The 17,895-nt window shown below is 42.7% G+C and overlaps 1 protein-coding gene across 12 annotated transcripts in view; it reads right to left on the bottom strand.

The window, feature by feature from the left end:
- TANC1 (tetratricopeptide repeat, ankyrin repeat and coiled-coil containing 1) overlaps positions 1 to 17,895 on the bottom strand; it is a 254,310-nt gene that overhangs the window by 133,005 nt on the left and 103,410 nt on the right. For all 12 annotated transcript variants that reach the window (XM_070357358.1, XM_070357364.1, XM_070357367.1 and 9 more), the window contains one exon: positions 5,496 to 5,696. In XM_070357358.1, coding sequence (XP_070213459.1) covers positions 5,496 to 5,696 — 201 coding nt within the window. The remainder of the gene's footprint in view (positions 1 to 5,495; positions 5,697 to 17,895) is intronic.

Here is a 17,895-nt window from a genome sequence, read left to right as displayed (position 1 = left end):
CAGAGCTCAGAGCCACGTCATCTGCAGCTCATGTGTCAACAAGGCGCAGACAGAACAATGCAGACTGGCACCAGCATGGGAGATTATGCTGGGGTGGGAGCTGGACTGAGGCCAACCTCTACCAACAACTCGCACACTGGGGTAAGTTCCCTACAGAAGAGCCTCTGCATCTGTATCTGCAAAGAGGCCTGACTAGTCATGCCTTGCCAACCCTCACCTGCCTGCCATCCCCCATGATTCACGCACACAACAGAGAGCATGACTGTCGATAAACCTGGAAGCCAGTAGAGTGTTAGCTCTGCCTATGACCTTGATCTGACTCAGCTGTGATAATTCCTCTGTCACAGTACCATAGGAGAAAGAAAATAGAAATTGAGAAGTGCAGACACAAGGGAAGTTCAAAAGAGGAGGGTTACAGAATGACTCCTCTCAGCCTCCTCTTGCTAATTAGTGGTCCGCAGCGGGGCCTGACAAAGCAATGCGTAGCACCATCCACTCAAGACTGTTTTCAGAAGATGCCGACTTCAGAAGGAAGCCTCTCAAAGAATGCTAGAGGTAATGTGAAGTCAATGCAGCGTTTTGTAAAGTGACGGGGTAGAACGGACCAAGAATTTTTAAAAATGCAGTCCATTTAATTCAATACTTTCACTTCTGGGAACCTGTCACTCTTGAGAAATCAGATGTATATAAAAATTACTTAACAAAAATATTCACACTGGAAGTTCTGGAGACTGGATGCACAACACTGTCAGTGTATGACCAACTTGTACCCTTAAAAATGGTTAAGATGGGAACTTGTAATATGTATTTTATCACAATTAAAGATCTATAGGCATTTAATAGCAAAAAACAAAATAAAACATCCTGACTCAATTTTTTAAAAAAAAACTTAAAAATAATATAAATATCTAACAGTAAGAAATTAGTTAAAAATCAATTATAGAATACTGAAACAATGAACATCAAATTTCAAGTTCTTCAGGCACACTGGAATGCACTCATGATATAATATTCAGGAAAATGACAGAGCACATGTGGTACTGGGTTTAGGAAGAAGCAATTAAAAAAAAAAAAAAAGCTAGAAAATCAAAACCCTAAGAATGATCCTGTCTCTCCACTGGGATTTCCAATTTTTCTACAATAAACACTCCAGCGGGGAGAGAGAAGGAGGGCCTTGGTAGACATTAACTCATGGTCCAAGAATCAAAGGGCAGAATGACTTCCACTTTACAGCCCGTCAGCTTTGAGGTTTTCCCTTAAAGAAACAGACAGCCTGAGGGGTTTTCAGAACTGCTACATCAGCTCTGTCGACTGAGACAGAACTGGGACTGGAGACAGCAGAGGTGCAAGTGCAGCAGCACCCCCATATGTGCCAGGACCCCCAGTGGACGCCTGAAATCACAGAGCGTACTGAACCCTATATACACTGTGTTTTTCCTATGCACACATATCTATGATAAAGTTTAATTTATAAATTAGGCAAAATACAAGATTAATGACAATAACAAATAGAATGAGGTCTCTCTCAAAGTATTTTATTGTACAAATTTAATGTGTTTCCCCTCTTACCTAAAGCACTCATCACATGCTGTGGTTGTAACTTGTGCAGTTTGATGTGTCGGAGCAAAACTAGCACAAGTTTTTCTCCTTCCTCACAATATCACGTATAGAAAATTCATTCTTACTGTAGATCTTAGCTACTTCAGCAAATTATTTTTTTCTTCTCTTATTAAGTCGAGAACCTTTGCACTTAAAGGAAACACTGCACAGCTTCTCTGCAGCGTGTCTGAACAGTCAGCATCACTACTCTTGAGCTCCGGGTCCATTATTAAGTAAAATAAGGGCTGCTCGAACCCAAGTACTGCAATATCAAAACAGCAGATCTGATGACCAAGGGGACTATGCAGTGACTCATGGGCAGACACACAGAACAGAGAGTCGATTCACGTCCCCGGCAGGACAGAGCAAGATTTCATGATGCGATGGCGCACAATTTAAAAATTATGAATTGTTTACTTCTGGAATTTTCCATTTAATATTTTTGGACACCAACTAACCAGAAATAACTGAAACCACAGAAAAAGAAGCCACAAATAAGGGGCAATGACTATAATCGGCACTACCCAGTCTCCCCATATATGTGAGGATTAGAAAAGCAATATCACCTACTTTTCACGATCTGCTGTTTCACCCCATTCACAGTAGCTTAAAAGGTCCCTCCCTGCCTCCTTCTGACTATTTATTCATAATGGGCCCAAAGTGATCTGGGAAAATGTAATCCAAATATAAAGTCACAAAAGATATTACTAATAAACAATCCACAGGAAACGGGCTTTGCTCTTCTCTGAGAGACAAAAGGATGCATTACAAATATTAATGAATTCTTAATCCAAAAAGGCTTGCAACACCACAGAACTACTTTAATGGATACGGATCCTTGTTTTCATCACCAGAAAATTTACTTCTCATTTAGCAAAAACAAAAACTTTTAAACAGTACTCGGGAAACTGAATCTTCCAACTAGCAGTGAAAAAATATAAATACTGTACAGCAACATGACAGAGGAGTAAATAAAAATAACTGGCAATAGAATTGGGACATAAACTCAACCACATGAAGTGCAGGGTCCCATTACTTCAAAGTTAATGACATTTTCTCAGGTCCAGGGTTCTCATGACCTAGGAGCTGATCACCAAATGTACTCATATTCACACCTTCATTATTGATACAGGCTGTGTGGAGTGCCTGTGACAGGAGTTTCTAGTATTTGAGTTTTGCTAGAATAATAGTTCCAGTCCAGTAGTTTCTTGATTAGCATCAATTAGTGAAGCTTTTCTGTCTAAACAAGTAAAACAAGTTTGGTTTTTGGTTGGGTATTTTTTTGTTTTGGTTTTGCCTTAAACAGAAGAAAGAGAAGGGCAGCTAATCTTACAAATGAGAAGAGAAGTCATGGAGGTAAGTTCAGAGCTGGGTCTGAAAGATTATGTGCTCTTGAAGCACAGCTGGGAAGAGAAAACAGAGGGGACAGAGTAGGTGGCGGGCGGCGGTTCTCTACCTATGGGCTCTGCTCACACACTGTACTTACTGTATCATTAGCAACAACAGTGCTAACTTTTCAAATAGATGGCTATTTTTAAAATCCAGTGCACGTTCACAACCATATGTCAACTATTTTTATAGGTAGGTAGAACATTAGGGCTCTGGATAATTTTCCAACAATATGGTTTAAACAGAAGTTTGTGTGTGTGTTTAACACTGGAAAAATGTTGTTTACTGTCTGATGTATTCTGAGTCACTGCCACTTTTAAGCAAGCATCTCTGCCCTTGACTTTCCTTTTTGAATTAAAATTACCAAGATAATGAAACCAAATGACCACTGTGACTTAAGTTTGCTGTTCACATTTAGGCAATCATCAAACACCGCCCCACCAGAGAAGAATGAGCTTAGTGTAATTATCATTTGAACCAAAAGCATCTAATATGGAGAATATTTCCTTCATTCCATTAAAAGGTTGAATTTTGCAGAATTAGTTATTCCCTTCCATTTGTAAGGCCTTGCAGAGAACATATTAGCATAAATGAATTTATTCCTATAGAGAAAAAACAAACTTTGAGATATTTTCTCAAAGCCAAAGACAGCTAATTTGGTCAGGACACAGGAGACAAAGTCTTGTCAGGGATTTCTCTGCAGGTTTGCCTGTAGCCTCAGTGAGACCCTTCTGGGTCTGACCGTTCTTTCTGGGTCTGAGCGTTCTTGCCACACTGCCCAGCTTGTCATGCCATTCATTGTTACCTGATGTCCCATGAAAATGCCACAAGGTAAGTAAACAGTAACTGTGAAATGATGAATGTGTTCGCTAACCTTGTTGTGGTCATAATTTTGTAATATATATCAAATCACTACATTATATACCTTAAACTTACAATGTTATGGGTCAATTATATTTCAAAAAAGCTGGGAAAAAAACATTTTAAAGTCCCATTAAAACTAACCTTGATTTTTTAATCAATAATAATATTTCTGAAATATAGTATGCCCCAGTTTCTCAGGTGTTCACCAATCTTGGGGCTCAAGAGGCATCAATTCATTTGCAGCAGCACAGACTACAGGAGGGAAACCTCTAGAACCTGGCTTCTATAGATGAGGTACACTTGGAGAAGACATCATGCCTGCCTTCAATCATCAGACGTAAGAAGCATACATACACTAATTCAAGGAAAAAGGACAAACGATGAAGCTAATAAGAATAAAGGCAAAATGCTGTGTACAATTTGTAAAAAGCAGTTAATTCCAATGGGGTAACTGGCAAAAGGGACAGTGTGGGAACTGGGATTTGAAACAAGCGAAGAAATCTGACAAAGAGATACAGCAGCGGGGGGAGGGCACAGAGAAGCAAGAAAGGACATTCCAGGAATTTCCCCAAATACTGATAAACAGGTCAAATTCCTTGGCACAGGAAATCACTTCATACCAAAAGGTTTCCAAGTTCCAGCTAATGACTGGATTGTAAACAATGTTGTCCAAAATAAGAAAGTTCTATAACAACAAAAGATTTTTGGACAATCACCAACTCACAGCACCAATGCTAACATTCAGAGCTTAAGGTTTACCTTAATTTTACACCCCCCTTCAAACTGCAAATATCCACTACATGACTTAGAAATAATGCATATAACATATTGAGGAAATTAGAAAAACAGACGCCAACTTCACAGTCCCAGGGCATATCAACTCCAAACATGTCTATTGTGTAAATGTAAATTATTCTTACACTGGCATCTGATCAATAAGGCCCTAGTTTATCTTGCCCTCAGTAAACAAATACTCAGAAAACCTAAAAGAAGATCAAAGAACTTTTATAACTCCAGGTATCAGCATTTTGGCAAGGCTTTCCTCACATCTGATTAAAGTTAGGTAACATTTGGGTTTTTACTGGTAAAGGAAAATGCAAAAAGTTACTAATAAAAAGTGAAGCCAAAATACTTCAAATAATCTATGAGTCCCTTGTCCTACCACTTCAAAGTCTGAATTTTCACCAACAATTAAATTTTATAGCTGTTCAAATGCTGGATGATGTAATCAAGGAAAATACATCAATATATAATGCTAAGCAGTAATAAACAGACTGTTGTCAGATTACACTTGCCAAAATCCATAACCTTGTAAACATACCACAGCAAGTTTACATTATAGCGTTTCTCTAATTTGTGAACAAGAAAACAAAACTGTGGGTTAATGTTAATATTGATAACATGAATCTTTGTAAAAGTCTAGTCTGGGCAATCAATATGGCTCATAGATAGGTTAAACTAAAGAAATCAATCTATCCAAATCATCTTTTTCTTTCTTTTTTTTTAAAGATCTCTTTCCAGAAGTTACCATAACAAAGAATAAAAGCATTCTGCTGGAAGATTTCTTGTAGACACTAGCTTTGCCTAATTCCAACACACTCACTACTTATATAACCAAGAAGCCAGGTAGGGGACTCGTTTACCTGGGGACTTTTTAGTTGACCTTGACGGCACAGAGTGAGACTGTCGGGGCAGCAGAGGTGATGAAGGCAGAGACATGGAGACGCCTTTAGCCAAGCTCACCCTGTAGGCATCCTCTGCCACTGGAAGGCTGCTCACAGAAAACTCACCGCCATGGCCAGGGGGCAGGACTGGAGGGGAAGTCTCTGGACCAAAGTCACCTCCTGGAGTGGAGAGAGAAAACCTTAGGTTAAGCCACAGATGCGAGTTTAATTCCTAAGAACTACATTCTTAGAATTCCCATATGCCATATGTGTGTGTTGAGTTTTTTTTTTATTTTTTTTTTTTAAAAGGATTCTCCTCTCATCCCATCCACTTCGCACTCCCCAGGGCAGAGTCCACCATCCTACATCTCAACCAGCCCAAACCCTTAAGTCATGAAACTGGAACCGTGGCTCATTGATGAAGCAGGTTCTCCTTAATATTCAGCCCCTTAATGAACTTAAGGATAGACAAGCTTACTATGAAGAAATTAAACATTTTAAGGCACATATATTTTTAAAAACACAGAGAATGCAATTAAAAAGAGAACACAGGGAAGGGAATATGTCGGCTAGAACCAGAACCTCTGAACAAAACACAGCCAGTCCTCAAGGATGCAGATGTTACGCTTTCCTCCTCGACCCCAGGCATATACAGAGAAGCAACTGAGATGGTGCAAGAAGAAGAGATAAATAATTTTCCTGATGATTAAAAGAGCATCTTCAAGCTCTGAATTATATACAGCAAAACTGGAAAGGTACAGAAAGTTTTCCACAAGCTAACTTGTCTCTCTGACAGAAGTTATCCAACTGGTCCTTACCATGCCTTCCTGACTTCAAAAACCAAAGCCTGGATTTGAACTTACACCATTTATTTAGCCAGGAGGGAACTCAATTCTTGCAGATCTTTACATACAGCACTCAAAAAGGATGCAATGCTAACTGTCAAGTCCCCAAAGGCCTCACTGTACTTGTGTTTCACGTTAGGAGGCATGATGAAGCAGAGTTACTCCCCCCACAGACCAGGAGGGAGTAGGGAGGGGAAGAGTTGAAAAAGGGCAAACATGCTCAAGCACTGCTTTCAAAGGCAACTCAAAACCAGCAGGGCTGTGAACAGAAAAGCCACAGGTTCCACAAGGCGTAAGTTGGCACCATCAGAAAGTAATTTCAGTCTCAGCTGGGCTAGCTATGCTTGAAAGGGTTTTAATAAAGTTGGGGAACTAAATATCCAAATGACCTATATTTGAAGAAATGACAAGAGTGACCAGGAGACTCTCACAAGAATTTTCAAAAACAAGAACATTATGCAAACATGTAAGACAAATAACGTTCTTGTCCGTGAGGAAGGTAGGCATGCAGGCTGGAGTTAATGGAGATCCTTACCTCCTAAGTCCCAACGAAGGCCAATACCCCCTCCTCTTACAAGCCCTGCCCACCCTGCTTCCGGAGTCTGCACTGTAAGATACCACCAGCACCAGTTCCCGTGACCCAGGAGCTAGTCTCACACCAACAAAGAAAAGCAAGAAATCTTTCAAAACCACCTCCTTGACGTCTTAAGCCAGGGCATGAAGCTTCCCAGTTGCCTCCCCTTCAACAGTCTGGTGATGAAACAGATCTTAAGGCAGAACAGGAGATATGCCATAACGCCAGCTCCCCCTGGGGCTGAAGGTTCACCATGCTGAGACTTGAAGGGACAGCTGTTTGCTCTGGTCCAATATCAGGCTCGCATGATCAGTTCCCCCACCACATTGGTCTCATCTTAGGAAAGCAAACAGGTGCTGTGCCTTCAAGAATGATACCTGGTCACCTGATTCCTGTTTTGGCCAGAAACCCCAGAAGACAGACAAGAACATGGCAAGCACGAAGGCCACACACAGCCCAGGGAGTTACATATATAGAATGTGGAGGGTCTTGAAGAGGCAACACTGGTTTTCCATGAGGTCTGAAGAGAGCTACCCTGCCCTGGGACTGTCCTTGCACTGCCAAGACCACCAGCCTGGATACTCAAATGGCTATGGGGTGGCCTGATGGGAGCAGGCACTGTCTCTTCCTACTCATACACAAGTATGTCTGACCGAAAACAAACCCCAGATTTCAAGTCATCTCATCTGGATGAGGACACAAATGAGGGAGAAATGCATCTATTACAACAACACCAGAAACAAAACCGTAAGCTGATTACCGAGAAAGCATTTATTTTCTTAAATACTTAGAATTCTTCAATGTGATACATGAAGAAATTGGAGATTGAGGGGTGAAAGAGAATTAAAGCGTTTCCTAATTACAAATTCTGCCCATAAACTTTGTTTATATCAAGCAAAGCAAATATTTTCATTAACTGCAAGTCTGGTGGGGATGGGTTTCCAAAGAAAGCCATAACCATGAGGACCTTCAGCCTTCCGAGCAGCTGTGCTCCAGTACTTTGATTTTATGTGGTCTGCAATAAAACGGGACTTAGCGATGGGGCTGGGGGAGGGAAGGTTTCTATTTCAAGTTTGACATCTCACCATAACATCAGTCCCAAACATGCTGTTCTGTTGGTTTGTTTTTAAGACACAATTAAAGATCCCTAACTTCCAGCTTCCTTTCATCACAAAAGCATAAAGCAGAGAAAGCAGCTTTATGTATGAACAGGAGGCACAAAGAAGTGGGTGATCCATTGGCTAAGAGGCTGGAGACAGCGCTCCAGAGTCTGGTGCTTTAACTGCATCAGACAAGGGGTTCAGGTCAAAGTCAGTCCAAGAGCATCACAAGGATGCCGACGCCAGTGCCAGAAAGAGAAAGTCTCTTAGGGGCATCCACAGGACTATACAATACTGGTTCTAGGCAACATGACACCAGAAATTCTCCGGTTGATTTAACATTCCCCAGCAGATGTTTAAAGAGGTTTAAGAGGAATTAAAAACATTTCACTGCAACAACCAGTATGGCTGGCACGTTTCTTTTCAGCCTTGAAAAGATGTTTTTCTTTCAACTGTGACCTATTTTATTCCGTACCTCAATTAAGTGACAGGAAGCACACCTCAATCCCCCTTCCTCTTGCTGAAGCAGGAATGCCCAGGCCAGGTAGTTTGATGCATCCTCTCCAGGGTAGGAAACCCATATTATCAACCACCTGTGACTTACCAGCCCTCCTCCAGTTCCCCTGGCAGGTGTTTCCCATTTATTCACCATGGACACTCACATCCACCCCAACATGCTTTCACTCTCAGAGAGCATCTAATCCAACCACATGAATTCACAGACAAGAAGCCAGGGCGTGGGGGTTAACCGTAAAAAGCAAGGTCAAGGCTCAGTTCAGTTCAGTCGCTCAGTCGTGTCCGACTCTTTGTGACCCCATGAACCGCAGCACGCCAGGCCTCCCTGTCCATCACCAACTCCCGGAGTCCACCCAAACCCATGTCTATCAAGTTGGTGATGCCATCCAACCATCTCATCCTCTGTCGTCCCCTTCTCCTCCTGCCCTCAATCTTTCCCAGCATCAGGGTCTTTTCCAAAGAGTCAGCTCTTCGCATCAGGTGGCCAAAGGATTGGGGTTTCAGCTTCAAAATCAGTCCTTCCAGTGACCATTCAGGACTGATCTTCTTTAGAATGGACTGGTTGGATCTCCTTGCAGTTCAAGGGACTCTCAAGAGTCTCCTCCAACACCACAGTTCAAAAGCATCAATTCTTCGGCGCTCAGCTTTCTTCACAGTCCAACTCTCAAATCCATACATGACTACTGGAAAAACCATAGCCTTGACTAGACGAACCTTTGTTGGCAAAGTAATGTCTCTGCTTTTTTTTTTTTTGCTTTTCCTTTATTATTTTTTTTAATTTTATTTTTAAACTTTACATAATTGTATTAGTTTTGCCAAATATCAAAATGAATCCACCACAGGTATACATGTGTTCCCCATCCTGAACCCTCCTCCCTCCCCATACCATCCCTCTGGGTCGTGCCAGTGCACTAGCCCCAAGCATCCAGTATCATGCATCGAACCTGGACTGGCATCTCGTTTCATACATGATATTTTACATGTTTCAATGCTATTCTCCCAAATCTTCCCACCCTCTCCCTCTCCCACAGAGTCCATAAGACTGTTCTATACATCAGTGTCTCTTTTGCTGTCTCGTACACAGCGTTATTGTTACCATCTTTCTAAATTCCATATATATGCGTTAGTATACTGTATTGGTGTTTTTCCTTCTGGCTTACTTCACTCTATATGCTGTCCAGGTTGGTCATAACTTTCCTTCCAAGGAGTAAGCATCTTTTAATTTCATGGCTGCAGTCACCATCTGCAGTGATTTTGGAGCCCAGAAAAATAGTCAGCCACTGTTTCCACTGTTTCCCCATCTATTTGCCATGAAGTGATGGGACCAGATGCCATGATCTTCATTTTCTGAATGTTGAGCTTTAAGCCAACTTTTTTCACTCTCCTCTTTCATTTTCATCAAGAGGCTCTTTAGTTCTTCTTCACTTTCTGCCATAAGGGTGGTGTCATCTGCATATCTGAGGTTATTGATCTCCTGACAATGTTGATTCCTAGAACTCCCAAAGTGCCCCCAAGTGGCTGTCTCATGCTCTAACATACTCACTACTCTACATATTTAAGAACTTAAACTTTTTTTAAAAAAAGGAAGTACTCAAAATAGACATAGTTTTAAATGAGTTTATTCTATACAGGGTTAGCATATTTTCTGCAACAGAAGTTTAGGCTTTGCGAGTCACATACAGTCTCGGCCATTCATACACACATACACACATACACACACACACACACACACACACACCTTTTCTTATTTTAAAATCACCAACTCTGAGTTTCAAAAATAAAAGACCAGAAAGGGCATGAGGTTATAAGGTTCTTTCTGTTTGTAATACATAAAAGCAAATATACATATATATATGTAGTAAATAAAAGCAAATACAATACATATATTCTTTCACACATGAAAACTAAATCCAAGTCAGAGTTCGCAAAGATAACAGAATTATCAAAGGGGATAAAGTCATCCAATAAGGCTTTCTTAATTGGCAGAAATAGCTTTTGATAATAGTTCTTTTATTTTTTTCCACTATTACAGACTGTGAAAAAGGATTTAAACTCATAATGGAAGAAAACGCAAACCTGGGAGATGATGAATGTTTAAAGGCGGCTGTGCAGCATGGCCATGTCCAGCACCAGAGATTAAAGTACATGGAGTGCAGGATTAGGGAAGGCTTTAAAAAAATGAGGGCAACAAAGCCGGGGAGATGAAAGTAAAAGTGCATTTCTGAAAAGAGAAGACCTGAGAAAGGCAAGGGTGAGCTTAGACATTCAGGTAAAGAGGTCTGCAGATGCAGGAAATCAGATTTCCATTTATTGTGCCATTGAAGTGGCAAGCTGGAGGAGGAGGGAATGGAAGCTTAGAATAGAAAACAGAAAAGATGTTCTGTTTATCCAGTTCCAGAAAACAGGACTGGTGCAATACATTTAACTAGGGCATTAAATGTGTTAGGGCATCTTTTGTGCAGTTCCCGCCCAGGAGTGCACTCATGTTTCCTAACCATATCTTCCATCATAAGGCTTTGTATCCTATAACTCATGTGTATTTACAGAAACCTAGAAAATTGGAAAAGATTTCATCTCACAAGATCCAATATCATTTCTGGAACCTTGAGAAGGCACTCTCTGAAAGCTCTTTAAACCATTTTACATCTCATAGGATCTTCCAAGGATCTAGCCAGAGCTGACTGTTCGTGTGCATCTTCAAAAAGAAAGATTAATGTATTCAAGAAAGCAATTTTCCAAAACATTCTTCACACAGTCATGACTAATTCTCAAACAATACCGCTAAAAGGCAACAAAGCCACTCACCCCAGAGCACAGAAAAATCTGGTCAATAGGACAAGTTTATCCTTTTGTCTTCAAAACTCCAGAGGGTTCTGAAGAGAGCTCATTGAGGACTATCCTCACAGCTTTATTCTTAATACTTGAGGGTTACAGAACCAAATGTACTTTATCCAGAAACAGATGAGTAACAGACCAGTATTTCCTCTCAAATTGTCAAAGTTCTCCCTTCAAGGCAGGCATGTCACCCCGCAAGGGAGTTTGAACTTTAAGAATACGTATATGACCTCAGAAACACTTCCACTCCCAAGCCCCAGAGGGGTGCACTGTAACAGAATAAGTACTTTTTTAGATATGGGGGCAGGAGGAGAAGGGGACGACAGAGGATGAGATGGCTGGATGGCATCACTGACTTGATGGACGTGAGTCTGAGTGAACTCCGGGAGTTGGTGATGGACAGAGAGGCCTGGCGTGCTGCAATTCATGGGGTCGCAAAGAGTCGGACACGACTGAGCGACTGATCTGATCTGATCTGATGTTTTAGGACAAGGTTTCAGGCACTTTACATCACTGTAACCACCTCAGGAAGCAGGTGCAGGCTGCCCTGGTGGCTCAGTGGTAAAGAATCCACCTGCAATGCAGGAGACCCAGGTTCAATCCCTGGGTTGGAAAGATTCCCTAGAGGAGGGCATGGCAACCCACTCCACTATGTTTGCCTGGAAAACCACACAGACGGAGGAGCCGGGCGTGCTACAGCCCATGGGGTTGCAAAAGAGTTGGACATGACTTGGTGACTAAACCGTCTCCAGCAGAAAGGAGCTGCTAGTGTTACGTCCATCCTTCAACAAGGAAACTGAGGCTTAGAAAGAATCAAGAATCTCGATCAAGGACACCATCACACGGCAGAGTCAGGTCTGAAGCCAGGCAGTGCAATCCAGAGTCCCTTCTCTTGGTCCTGTTCCCCTAAGAAAAGGCTATTGAGATAAGTATACTAAACAACACACGGTGGAAAGGCTTAACAGGAAAAGCCAAAAATAGTCTATGTGGGTCTACACGCAGTGCCGGGCCACGGTGAGAAGAAATCCGTCCCTTCGTCTATTCTCACTCTTCGTGCTGGCTGTTTAATCAGCTCCAGCACTCCCGGAACACTCCATTTGGGAGGCTCCCAGGCCCAGGCATCATTAATTTCCTTTCAGTCACACCTTATGCTGTTACTGTACAGGCAAAGTGGATCCGAGAGAGATGTTAGTCATCACGCACCCTGAACAGTTTCTTCTCATTTCACTCCATACTGTAAATGCATTAAATCTTGTAGCCTTTGGGCCTGCAGTCTCTGCCCAGGATGGAGGCACTGACTGCCATTCCCACCACACAGGACACAGAATCCTGCCACTCTGCCAGGCCGGGTGATGAAGGGGGCAGTGGGGGGGTTGTGGCCAAAAGCAGTCTGGGTTCTGGGTTCATCTTAAACCTGCATGGATGCATTATTCTACATCTCCAGCATTCCCCACGGGGCCTGTCTAAAACCCCACACTTGGATTCTGAGATTTGCCAGGCCCACTGCACACAACTGGAGCAGCAGTTCCCAGCTCTCCTCGGTGCCTCACAGAGGGGAGCCCAGGCCCTCACGAGGCGGCCACGGTGAGTGGCCAGGGGTACAGCGCACGCCGGCAAGCAAAAGCCCCCCATGTGATTCTCAGGTGCACGCAGGAGGGACAACCACCAAAGCCTGAGAGACCACAAGAAAGGAGACAAAAAGATCTGAACAGTTTGTGCTCCTGTTACAAGACGGTGGGGCGTGGGGGGAAATGAAGAGGAAAACAAACTCGAGGGAATATTCCATCATGCGGATGATTAAATAAAGGTTCCCATTATTTACAATGTGTATCCTTCAGTGTGTGTGTGTGTGTGTGTATATACATATATACATACCTGTGTGCACACATACATGTACATGCACACAATGTATGTTTACATAGATATACACGTGTATATAATGTAAACATACATACTTGTACACGCATGGAAGGTCTCTACAGGAACCAAGTGCAGTGGGTGCTCTGGGAACAGGAACTGCCCAGCTGGGAGCCCGGATGGGAGGTAAACACACTTTTAACTGGTTTATATTTTTTTTCTATGTGCATATGCTTCCTCTAAGTATTTTAAATTTGCATCCTTAGGATAGAGACAGGGGTGGATATGATGATTTGAAGTCTAACGGGGCCACGCACCACAGCTTAACTTGGCAAGTGGGAGAGATGAAGTTTCGTCCCATAAAGACTGTTCAAAGTGACAGTGTATGTGCTTGACAGGTCAGAGGTGGATGCAGGACAGCAGAGTAAGGAGAGCCCTATGCCCTGCCCCAGAGGGAGTCGGATTCTTGGAAGCTCCCATCATGTAGCACATGTCTCCTCTCTCCTCATCCTCCACCCTGGCTACTCCATGTCCTAGTCATCTCTGCTGCTGAGGGTGGAGTGTGGGCATGCTCGTGGATGCAGCTCACAGGATAATCCAAAGCCCTAGGGAAACATTGGTCTTCCCAGGTGGCTCAGTGGTAAAGAACCCGCCTGCAAATGCAAGAACCGCAGGTTTGACCCCTGGTCCGGGATGATCCCCTGGAGAAGGAAACAGCAATCCACTCCAGTATTCTTGCCTGGAGAATCCTGGCGGGCTACAGTCCATGGGGTTGCAAAGAGAAATGACTGAGTGACTAAATAACAACAACAGGGAAACATGAGGTCTGCCAGGGATAGGGCAGGATGAGGGGAAGGAAGACTTGGGGGTCTGTTAGATGGAGGGTAGGGGAATAAGCAGAGGCTAAAACAGGAAAGGAATGAGGCAGGACAGGACCAAAGAACACAGAGGTAAAAGGAAGAGCGGAATTGGGTGGAGGCAGAACACAGGCAGGAAAAGCACAAATTCCTTCTCCAGGGATCTTCCCAACCTGGGTCTCTTGCATTGCAGGCAGATTTTTTACGACTGAGCCACCACACAAGCCCTAATCTAGTATGACCTCAATTTAATTTGATTGCCTTGGACTGCAAGGAGATCCAACCAGTCCATTCTGAAGGAGATCAGCCCTGGGATTTCTTTGGAAGGAATGATGCTAAAGCTGAAACTCCAGTACGTTGGCCACCTCATGCGAAGAGTTGACTCAATGGAAAAGACTCTGATGCTGGGAGGGATTGGGGGCAGGAGGAGAAGGGGACGACAGAGGATGAGATGGCTGGATGGCATCACCAACTTGATAGACATGGGTTTGGGTGGACTCCGGGAGTTGGTGATGGACAGGGAGGCCTGGCGTGCTGCGGTTCATGGGGTCGCAAAGAGTCGAACATGACTGAGCGACTGGACTGAACTGAACTGAACTAACAAAGACCCTACTTCCAAATAAGGCCACTTTCACAGCTATCAAGTTTAGGACTTCAACATTTGCTTTTCAAAGGGACACAATTTCAATTCTCTTCTCCAATACCAAGAACCAATAAGCCAAAAAAGTAGTATCTTTTAATCCTGAGGGAGCAAAGAGCATGACCAAACCTCATAAAGCCAAACCAAGTTTTCTATTAAGTATAGTATCAACCAAACAAATTCTCAGATACCTGTCAAAGGCTCAGAAAATGCACAGCCCATTTATCCTTTTTGAGGAAGAAGTAATTTAAAAATCAAAATCAACTACTCAACAGTGGGGATATTATGACTGGCAGGAAAAAAGCAATAAACTATAACTCAAGCCCAACCTTCAAACACTTCACTCAACTATCCCTCTTCAGCTTCCATTCCCTTTTCATGCAGGAAATGTGTTTCTCGAACCATGTCCTTCAACCCATGGTGCAGAAAGAATCTCTTACTTTATCCGGTGACCTCTTAAAACAATAGTGCCTTGTGCCAGAACTGGCTAACAATGGCTAACATTTTTTACATGATAGTGACACTGGGCAGAGAAAGCTCTCTTTACTGCTCCCCACCAACACCCTACCCCAAACAAGAAGAGTGTCACAGAACACCACCATGACCACTTCCGTTGCCAAGGAACTGAGATTACAAAAAAAGAAAAATATAAGTTTATCATGTGATCATTTTTTCAAACACCTGGGATAAACATTTAAGCTAGTGTACACAATTTTGTATATGTCATATGATGACAATAGGAAAATAATATGTGCCACCAAAAATGAGAAGTAAATTTAATAAAATGTTGATGGTGGTTACTCCTAAGAGAGTGAGAAGTATCGATGTTTTTCCCCCTTCCTTTTACATTTTAAGGTTGATGTATGTTCTGACATTTTTATAATTAGAATGTTTTGTAAGAAAAAACACACTTTTCCAGTAAACATTTATGTGAAATATAAATTTGTATCTATCGTCTTTTACTTACAGAGGTTTCCCAGCAAAAAGCCCCTCCACTGGATACCTGTCAAGCCTCTGTCCTCATGAGTTCCTTTCTTCAAGAAGGAGAGCTCACTCTTCCTTTATCCAGCCTCTTCTAACCATGTCCACTGGTTTTACTTAACGCACTGGGCTGACCTGCCCAAACTGCCCACAGTCATCATTCTCCTAGGTTTTACCGATGGGGATGGTCCTCCTTGTTGACAGTTCCCACGGTGAAGTTCTGGACCGGCTTCCTGTAACAGTCCTCATGTTGTCCAACATCCAGTTCCTGACCCTATACAGTTGACCTTTAAATAATGTTGGATGAACTGAATGGGTCCACTTACAGATTTTTTTTTCAGCAGTATAATCTCAGTATTATGCAATGTGTGGTTGGCTGAATGCATGGATGAGAAACTGCATATACAGAGGAACCATGTAGATGGAGGGCTAACTGTAAGCTACATGCAGAATTTCAACATCAAAGAGGGTCATGACAGCACCCTTCCAGGCTGTTCAGAGGTCAACTGTATACTTTAAAGTAGTCAAAAGGAACCTCAAGGTGCTGGCTCTGTTTATACCTTTCTCTGCTTTTAACTCCCAAGTTCCAACCAATGAATCCTTCCCTTTGCAAAAAACTGCAACCTGAATATACCCTCTTATTTGTAAAGACATGGAGAACTCTGCTTTATACACAGAACTTTCTTGAGGGGGTTGGGGGGCTGTGACCAAAGAATGATGAGGGTAAGACCACCACCTCCACGTCCCACATCTGTGTGACAGCACCCCGGAACTGTGCCAGAAGGCAGCCCTAGGACTGCCCTGGCACACTGGAGCAATTCCTAAAGCCATTCTCCACCTCAGTTACACACCTTGTACTGCGGTAACTACTGGAATTCGCTTACCCTAAAGCGCCGTGTTAAGTACCCAGACAACACATCAGTATTTATGTTAAGTTTTCTGTTTTAATTCTGTGTGTTGGTATTCACTGAATGTATCTGCTTAATGATGAAGATGATTAAGCTAGCTATTATTAAGATCTTACTTGATGTATCAGACCCCCTGCTAAGCATTTTATACCCATTGGCTAATTTATTCAACCTATTCCATTGGAAGTAAATGCTGTCATCATCCCCATCATAGTTACAGATGAGGAAACTAAGGCTTAGGGAGGCTAAGTAGGTTGTCTGTAAGTGGCAGATTCAGACGTGAACCCAGGCAGACTGAGCACACAGAATCCTCAAGCACAGCATTGCCCTGGCCTGCCTCCCCACCCCATGCAGATACCCTGACCAAGCTGCAGACTGAGCATGGTGCGCTGTTCGGTGCTTAAGAGATTCTGACTATCGTCCCCTGACAGTTTAGCAAGTCATGTTCCTCTGAATGATAATCATCAGGAACATTCTGTCAGATTGGACATGCTGACATTTTGGGGGTGGAAAAAAAAGTGGAGGGGAAAAGACTTTTAGAACAATACCATAACCAGTACACCACCCCCTCACTGACTACTCAAATCCAAACCCTGGCGGTCCCCTGTCAGCAGAGCTGTCTGCCAACAGCCCTCATTACAAGAGCAAGGGAGAGTAGAGAGAGCAGTACCATGCATCCTGCTTCAACTCCTTACAAGGAAAGTGGGATCTATAAACATTTGGGGGAAAATGCCTCAAAGTTTCCAGGCAGCATTTAAACTTTCTCCCCCACAAACAGATTAAAAATACAATGCAACCAACTCAGTACAAATTCTAGAAAGCAGCAGAATAAATCAATTGCGTACGTGTGGCTATTTATCAAGATCCCTTTCAGGCCTGTATTGGGGCACAGGGAATAGGGGAGAGAATGAGATGACTTTTCACTCTCTGCCTCTGTCATTTTATTTGCTGTCTTCCTGCTGCATCATTAGCACCATCAACAAAACCACGACAAAAAAGAAAGAAAGAAAGAGAAAAAAGCATTGCTCAGTTTTTGAAGCAGCAGCCTCAATGACATGTCTGGTAAAATATCTTAGCAACAATGTCAATATTGTCTCACCACAGCCAACCATATTAACATTTCACTCTAATCATGATTTCTCAAATATAAAATGGAATGTGCATTATCTACTTCATTCATTCTCTGAATATCACTCTGGGCAGGGGCGGGGGGGTGAACAGTTTTCTAACAATTTTGATAAAGCTGCATGAAAAATGAACACAACA

Source organism: Bos mutus, chromosome 2 (assembly GCF_027580195.1).
Source record: "Bos mutus isolate GX-2022 chromosome 2, NWIPB_WYAK_1.1, whole genome shotgun sequence".
In the NCBI taxonomy this organism is placed as follows: domain Eukaryota; kingdom Metazoa; phylum Chordata; class Mammalia; order Artiodactyla; family Bovidae; genus Bos; species Bos mutus.
Note: the sequence above shows the minus strand (reverse complement) of the source record. Positions and strands in the feature narration are given on the sequence as shown.